The sequence below is a fragment of the Nicotiana attenuata genome, chromosome 1, assembly GCF_001879085.1.
Source record: "Nicotiana attenuata strain UT chromosome 1, NIATTr2, whole genome shotgun sequence".
Lineage (NCBI taxonomy): Eukaryota > Viridiplantae > Streptophyta > Magnoliopsida > Solanales > Solanaceae > Nicotiana > Nicotiana attenuata.
The window spans coordinates 67,500,065-67,509,214 of record NC_031989.1 but is presented as its reverse complement, the minus strand read 5'-3'; the positions used below and the strand labels follow the sequence as shown (position 1 = coordinate 67,509,214).

The following is a 9,150-nucleotide window of genomic DNA, read 5'->3' as shown; positions in this document are numbered from 1 at the left end:
GTAGAACAAATAAACAGTTAAATAAAATAGGCATGCTTCCCTAAGCTAACAACAGGCTTAACTTGCAAGTAGTGTAAACAGGAAAGGAAAACACAATTCTAAGTACTCAATGGAAACCAGATTTTTCAATAATTAGCACAAGTACGCACTCGTCACCTTACGTACAAGGCATTTCAATTAACCAAATATACCAAATCCTAAGGGGAAGGTCCCCCACACAAGGTTAGGCAAGCCACTTACCTCGAACCAGCTCAAAAGTAACCCGAAACCAAGTTCTTGCCACGAGTATTCGACTCCAAATGGCCCAAATCTATTCAATTCAATTGCATAATGTAAATAATACTTCAAGTAACTGATTCTACAAATAAATTCTAAGCTAATACACAAAATTAGGTGAAATGACCAAAACGCCCCTCGGGCCCACGTCTCGGAATCGGGTAAAATTTATATTTTTAGAATCCTCATACTCTCACGAGTTCATGCATACCAAAATTATCTAAATCCAATGTCAAATTCCCAATCGAAAGTCGAATTCTAGGTCTAAGAACTTCCTTCCAACCTTTCCCCAATTTTCATCTCCAATCCGAAATTAAATGATGAAACTAACTATAGATTGATGGAATATAACTAGAAGGGGTTAAAGAATCGTTACCCAATGATTTCCTCTTCAATTTCCTCCCAAAATCGCCCTCTCCCGAGCTCCAATTTGATTTAACCAAGTTTTGAACCAAACCCTCGAAATCTCATATTTCTGCCAAGCGATTACCGCATCTGCGGTCCCGCTTTTGCGAACCAATGGTCACATCTGCAACAATCACTAACTCAGCCTGATTCCGCACCTGCGACTCCCCATTCGCAAATGCGGTACCGCTCCTGCGAAAATTCTACCGCTTCTGCGGCTCCTGTTGTTCCTCTCCATTTCCGCTTCTGCGATGGAGATGCCTCTTCTGCGGCTCCGCACCTGCGGGACCCAACCGTAGGTGCGGTTATGACAGAAAGCCAGCAGCTGAAGCTGCAACTCTAAACTCCAAAATCCTTCCGTCAACCATCCGAAATCATCCCGAGGCCCCCGGGACCTCAACCAACGGCACCAACAAGTCTAATACCACTGCCCAAACTTATACCAATCCTTAAAACACCTAAAATAGCATCGAAACGATGAATCAACCACAGATTCAAGCCTAAAAACTCCAAAACTCTAAAAATACGCTTTTGATCAAAAAGTCTATCAAACCTCGTCCGAATGACCTAAAATTTTGCACAGATATCACGTTCAACACTACGGAGCTACTCCAATTTCCGGAATCTCATTCCGATCCTCGGATCAAAATCTCACTATCGAACCGGAAACTTCAAAAATTCGATTTTCGGCATTTCAAGCCTAACTTAGCTACGGACCTCCAAAACAAAATCCGAACACGCCCCTAAGCCCGAAATCACCCAACGGAGCTAACGGAACCGTCAGAATTCCATTCCGATCCCGTCTTCACACTATATTGACTACGGTCAAATTTCCAACACTTAAGCTCTCATTTAGGGACTAAGTGTCCCAAAACTCTCCGAAACTCAAAACTGAACATCCCGGCAATTCAAAATAGCAGAAATGAACACGGGGAAAGCAGTTAATAGGGGATCGGGGCGTAAATTCTAAAAACGACCGGCCGGGTCGTTACATCCTCCCACACTTAAACATTCATTCGTCCTCGAACGAGCATAGAGATATACCTGAAGTAGTGAAAAGATGAGGGTAACGGCTGCGCATATCCTGCTCGATCTCTAAGGTCGCCTCCTCGACCGGCTGACCCCGCCACTGAACCTTCACGGGTGCAATGTTCTTTGACCTCAGCTTTCAAATCTGCCTGTCCAATATCGCCACTGGCTCCTCAACATAAGATAGATCCTTGTCCAACTGGACTGAACTGAAATCCAACACGTGTGACGGATCACCATGATACCTTCGAAGCATCGAGACATGAAATACCGGATGAACTCCTGCCAAGCTGGGAGGTAAGGCAAGTTCGTAAGCAACCTCCCCAACACGCCTCAAAATCTTAAAAGGGCTAATAAAACTCGAACTCAGCTTTCCTTTCTTCCCAAATCTTATAACGCCCTTCATAGGCGAAACCCGAAGTAGAACCCGCTCTCCAACCATGTAGGAAACATCACGAACCTTCCGGTCCGCATAACTCTTCTGTCTGGATTGGGCTGTACGGAGTCTATCCTGAATCACCTTAACCTTCTCCAAGGCATCCTGTACCAAGTCTGTGCCCAATAATCTAGCATCACCCGGCTCAAACCAACCCACCAGAGATCTACACCGCCTACCATATAAAGCCTTATACGGTGCCATCTGAATGCTGGACGGATAGCTGTTGTTGTAGGCAAACTCCGCCAATGGCAAGAATTGATCCCAAGACCCTCCAAACTTAATCACACACGCACGGAGCATATCCTCAAGAATTTGAATAGTGCGCTCGGACTATCCGTCCGTCTGAGGGTGAAATACTGTGCTCAACTCCACCTGAGTACCTAACTCATGATGTACGGCTCTCCAGAATCGCGATGTGAACTGAGTACCTCTGTCTGAAATGATGGAAACTGGAATACCATGCAGACGGACAATCTCCCGGATATAAATCTCCGCCAACCGCTCCGAAGAATAGGTAGTACACACAGGAATGAAATGCGCGGACTTGGTCAGCCGATCCATAATAACCCAAGTGGCATCGAACTTCCTCAAAGTCCGTGGGAGCGCAGATACGAAGTCCATGGTGATCCGCTCCCACTTCCACTCCGGAAGCTCTATCTGCTGAAGCAATCCACCCGGTCTCTGGTGCTCATACTTCACCTGCTAACAATTAAGGCACAGAGCTACAAACCCAACTATATCTTTCTTCATCCGCCTCCACCAGTAGTGCTGCCTCAAATCCTGATACATCTCGCGGCACCCGGATGAATGGAATACCGCGAACTATAGGCCTCCTCTAGAATCAACTCCCGAAGCCCATCGACATTGGGTACACAAACTCGACCCTATATCCTCAATACCCCGTCATCACCAATAGTCACATCTCGAGCATCGCCATGCAACACTTTGTCCTTGAGGACGATACGATCAAACAAGGAAGACCGAGAGACCACGCAAGCTAGAACCCGACTAGGCTCCGAAAGGTCCAATCTCACAAACTGGCTGACTAAGGCCTGAACATCCATCGCCATGGCTTCTCTGCTGCTGGTAAATAAGCCAAACTCCCCAAACTCTCTGCCCGGCGGCTCAAAGCATCGGCCACCACATTGGCCTTGCCCGGGTGATACAAAATAGTGATATCATAGTCCTTCAGCAACTCTAACAACCTCCTCTGGCGCAAGTTAAGGTCCTTCTGCTTGAACAGATGCTGCAAACTTCGGTGATTAGTATAAATCTCATAAGGCACACCGTACAAATAATGACGCCAGATCTTCAAGGCGTGGACAATAGCAACTAACTCAAGATCATGGACAGGATAATTTTTCTCATGTATCTTCAACTGTCTAGATGCGTAGGCAATCACCCTACCGTCCTGCATCAATATTGCTCCAAGGCCAACTCTCGAGGAATCACAATAGATAGTATAAGACCCCGGTAGGCAATATCAAAACTGGGGCTGTAGTCAAAGCTGTCTTGAGCTTCTGAAAGCTATCCTCACACTCTTCCGTCCACTGGAACGGAGCACCCTTCTGGGTCAGTCTGGTCATAGGTGCTTCAATAGATGAAAACCCCTGAACAAATCGACGGTAATAACCCGCCTAGCCAAGAAAACTGCGGATCTCTATAGCTGAGGATGGTCTGGGCCAACTCTGCACTGCCTCCACTTTCTTCGGATCCACCTGAATACCCTCACTCGAGACCATGTGACCCAAGAACGCCACGGAATCCAACCAAAACTCACATTTCGAGAACTTAGCATATAGTTTCTTTTCTCTCAAGGTCTGGAGCACTGTCCTCAGGTGCTGCTCATGATCTTCCCGACTCCGGGAATATACCAGAATGTCATCAATAAAGACAATCACGAATGAGTCAAGATATGGCCGGAAAACACTGTGCATCAGATGCATGAAGGCTGCTGGGGCATTAGTCAGCCCAAATGACATAACAAGGAACTCGTAATGACCATACCGAGTCCTGAAGGCAGTCTTCGGGATATCTGGCTCCCGAATCTTCAACTGATGATTGCCTGATCGCAAGTCAATCTTAGAAAACACACGAGCACCCTGTAACTGGTCAAACATGTCATCAATACGAGGCAAAGGATAATGATTCTTCACTGTCACCTTGTTCAACTGGCGATAATCAATACACATACGCATGGAACCATCCTTCTTCTTTACAAATAAGACAGGGGCACCCCAAGGTGATACACTGGGCCGAATAAAACCCTTATCAAGTAATTCCTACAAATACTCCTTCAACTCAGGAGGAGCCATATGGTACGGAGGAATAGAAATGGGCTGAGTTACCGGCAACAGATCAATGCCAAAATCAATATCTCTATCGGGCGGCATGCCCGGAAGGTCAGCTGGAAACACATCAGAGAAATCCCGTACCACTGGGACTGAATCAACAGAAGGGGTATCCATACTGACATCTCTCACATAAGTTAGGTATGCGTCACACTCCTTCTCAACCATACGCTGAGCCTTAAGGAAAGAAATAACTCTACTGGGAGTGTGATCTAAAGCACCCCTCCACTCAATACGCGGTACACCTGGCATAGCTAGCATCACAGTTTTGGCGTGACAATCAAGAATAGCATAATGGGGTGACAACTAGTCCATGCCCAAGATAATATCAAAGTCAACCATGCTGAGTAACAATAAAACGACTCTGTTCTCAAAACCACTAAGAGCAACCAAACACGACCGATAAACATAGTCCACAACAAGAGAATCTCCCACAGGAGTAGAGACATAAACAGGGGAACTCAAAGAATCCCGAGATACACCCAAATGCGAAGCAAAATAAGAAGACACATAAGAATAAGTGGAGACTGGATCGAATAGAACCGGTGCAACTCTGTGACAGACCAAGATAGCACCTGTGATGATAGAATCGGAGGCGACAACCTCAGTACGGGAAGGCAGAGCATAGTATCTGGCCTGGCCTCCCCGTCGAGGGCGACCTCTACCTCCCCGACCTCTACCTCTAGCTGGCTGGGCCGGTGGGGTAGCAACTGGTGCTGGGATCATAGCCTGAGAACTCTGCGGGGCATGCTGTGGCTGAGAAGTCTGTGAAGGTGCACCCCTCCTAAGTCTGGGGCAATCCCTCACCATATGGCGTGTGTCACCACACTCAAAACAAGCTTTGGGAGTACGTGGTGGTTGTGACTGGCTCGGGCCAGGTCTGCTAGACTGACCACTGGAAGCACCCCGTGCATGAGGCGCACTAGATATTGGAGGTGCATAATAAGGCTCCTGAGGCATAGGTGGAGCTGGAATACTACTGGCTACTGGAAGAGCTGAATGAACGGGGCAACTCATATAACCCCTACCATGACGACCTGCAGCTGGGGCATGGGCACCAGAATAATGGCCCGACTCTCGAGACCTCTTGGCCTCCCTCTCCTCTCTATCTCTAGCATGCATACCCTCAATCCTCCTTGCAATGCTCACCACCTGCTGATAAGAAATATCCATCTCTGACTCACGAGCCATGTTAGACCTGATGTTGGGAATAAGGCCCTCAATAAACCGCGAACCTTCTCGCGAACCGTAGAGACCAAAGCTGGTGCATGTCTAGCCAAGTCGGTGTAACGAACAGCATACTCCGAGACAGTCATAGTACCCTGGCGCAAATGCTCAAACTCCGTGCGCCAGGCGTCCCTAAGACTCTGGGGGACATACTCCCTCGTGAACATATCTGAAAACTGAGCCCAAGTCAGGGAAGCTGCCTCATCCGTACTGTCTAACTCATAAGCACGCCACCACTGATAGGCGGCTCCTAGAAGCTGGAAGGTAGTGAAGGAAACCCCGCTCGATCCTGATATGCCCATAGTACGGAGGATACGGTAGCACTCCTCAAGAAATCCAAGGGCATCATCTGAGGCTAGCCCGCTAAATGTCGGAGGCTGATACTTTTTGAACCTATCAAGCCTCTTCTGCTCCTCCTCTGAAACTACTGCCCTCTCCTCGGGCTGAGTTGGGGCTACCGGCTGTACAGGAATAGCCTCTGGGACCTGATCAACATGCGCTCGCTGCTCAGGAGTGCGGGCGGCGGGAGTCTGTGCTCCTCCCCCGGCCTGGGATGTAGCTGCAGCAAGGGGAAGTAACCCTGCCTGAGCTAGAGTGGTGTACATAGTCATAAACTGCGCCAGAGTCTCCTGGAGTGCTGGAGTAGTAGTAGCAGACGCGTCAGGTGTCTGGACTCCGACTGGCACTGCTGGTGGCACCCCAGTGGCAGCTCGCGCGGGTGCTCTGGCTGCACCACGAGCGCATCATCGGCCTCTACCCCGACTCCGGCCTCTGACAGCTCCAGTAAGGGGCACGGGTGCCTGATCATCTCGTTAGTACGTGTCCTCACCATCTGTAAGAGAATAGAAGACAGAAGTTTAGAACTGTGATATCAAAAATCTCGCACGACAAGGAAATCAAACAAAGTGGAATTTTCCTAACAGTTACATAGCCTCTCGTAGATAAGTACAGACGTCTCCGTACCGATCAGCGAGACTCTAATAAACCGACTTGTGATTCATGACTCCTATGAACCTAGAGCTCTGATACCAACTTGTCACGACCCCGGTTCGCCCTCCGTGAACCATCGTGACGGCACCTAGTCCTTACGACTAGGTAAGCCTAATAATGCGGAAAAATAAACCAAATTGCGGAAGAAAAATAGATAAAACCCGAAATAGTAAATAAAACAGTGTTTAATAGTGCTGCTCGGCATACACAATCTCAACTCTCGAAAACAAATACTTTTCCCAAAACCCGGAATCTCATGATCACAAGCTAAGGATACTACATAGTACTCTAACTCCAGAATGTCTAAACAAAGTAAATACAGAAGGGCTGTAACTACAAGAGAGAAGGGAGAGAGACTCTTCGGTCTGCGGACGCGGCAGATATACCTCGAAGTCTCCGAAAGATTGCCTCGCCTCAAGGATGGTAAGTCTGAGTAGAGGTACCTGGATCTACACATGAAAAACATGCGCAGGAAGGGCATGAGTACACCACAGCGGTACTCAGTAAATGCCAAGCCTAACCTCGGTCGGGTAGTGACGAGGAAGGTCAGGGCCCTACTGAGATTAAATAAACTATAAAGTTCGACAGTGTAGAACAGAGCAGTATAAATGAGTACGACGGTAAGAGTAACACAGGATATAAAGGATAACGACAACTGGAACAAAAAAACAAGTAATCACTGTCACACCTCCTTTTTCACCACACCCGCAAGGGTGTAAAGGAGTTTTTTCAATTAAAGGACAATCGGAACGGGATTTATTATTAAGATTTCAGAGTCGCCACTTGGGAGATTAATGGTGTCCCAAGTCACCGGTTGAATCCCGAACAGAGGAAATTATTGACTCTGTTAACAGTCCGCGAACCAGAAATCCGGATAAGGAATTCTGTTAACCCGGGAGAAGGTGTTAGGCATTCCCGGGTTCCGTGGTTCTAGCACGGTCGCTCAACTGTTGTATTTGATTTTATCTGATTTCAAAACATGTTCTAGATTATGTGCTTTTTATTCGTAAACCTTTTTTATTATTATTTTAATGAGAATTGCAACGTCGTAAAAACGCGTCTCGAACCACGTCACATCAATGCACCCGTGGTTGTTGACACATTTCGACTCCGTTGGAATTTGGATTTAGTCACATAAATGTGCACCCAAATTTTAGGAAGGTAATTTTATTAAAGTGCGCGCCTAAAGAGACTAACGCGTTTTTATCTTTGGGGAAGGCCGTGAAATTCGCTAAACGGCCCATCCCGAAGTCTAAAAATTAATACAAGCATTTAATGAGGGCCCTGCAATTCGCGTTTTATTTGGCGAGGCTCATCTCATTTATTGTTTAAAAGGGCAAACCTAAAAGCAACTATGGATTCTATTTATTTGTCTCTAAAAACAACATAAAAGGTCCTAATTAATTTGTTACTGGATTGAAGTAGACTAAATGGTAACTCTGTATCAAACCAAACATTGGGCTCCAAAACAAACCCATCAGCGGAAAATTGCATTCAAACCTACGCCAAACTGGCCAGCCGCAAATCTCGGCCCAGGTCCAAACGTGAAAGGAATTAAAATTGGACCTAGGCCTACGTATCCGGTAGCCTGCAGCCCAAATGTCCTGGGACTTGGCCGTTATATACCTGACTCTTTAAACTCAATAGAACCACAATTTACTTACACAAAGGTTTGCTGGATTTATTCAAACTACTATAAATGTTGTTCCAACAATTGGTGATTAAGGAGTAGCAATATTCACATTTGAATTAAGGAAACAATGCTCCCTCAAATTCCGTCTGGACTGAATGAAATCAGTCCAATTGATGACGCCTAATTCAATTCAAGTAAACTAATGATTTGAACCATTAGCCTAGAGTTATTAACACTTACATATAAACGCAGATATGAATTGCTGCAACACAACACAGGTTCAGTTTGAAATTAAACTAGATTTCAAAATCAAGTGCAAATCCAAATGTCTCTGACTCTTCTAGACTAAACAGGTACTAATGGCTACAAATTTCCTCACATTTCCAGGAACAAGTCTAATTATCTTAACGGTCCAAATCATTCAGTTACAGTCCAGTGAATATAATAACAAATCAAGGTTTGAATATCATCAACGAACTGATGCTCGAATACACAATTCAGAAATTGAAACTAAATCAAATTTCATGCTTCAATTGTCACATAAATTCATTCTTCAGTTCGTAATCCTCAAGGACAAAGCTGTGTACCTGGTATTCGAAATTAAGAAGAAGCAGAGTCAGTCAGCAACAACAACCACGAGCAGATATCAATCAGCCAGGAACTTAATTCAATGACCATGAAGAGTTTAAAAACCAAGTAAACCCCCAGGCAATCAACCAGAAGCCACTCAAATGCAATTAAAACTTGATCAGAAGCCACAGAACTTCTTCAGCAATCAACAAACAACCAGCAATCAAAAA

At 46.0% G+C, this 9,150-nt stretch overlaps 1 protein-coding gene across 1 annotated transcript; it reads right to left on the bottom strand.

Annotated features, from left to right (window-relative positions):
* LOC109242185 (RNA-directed DNA polymerase homolog) lies at positions 3,928-4,341 on the bottom strand (the record flags this gene model as incomplete). Its single annotated transcript, XM_019409036.1, has 1 exon — positions 3,928-4,341. A coding segment is annotated over exon 1 (414 nt), but the record flags the coding sequence as incomplete, so codon positions are not given.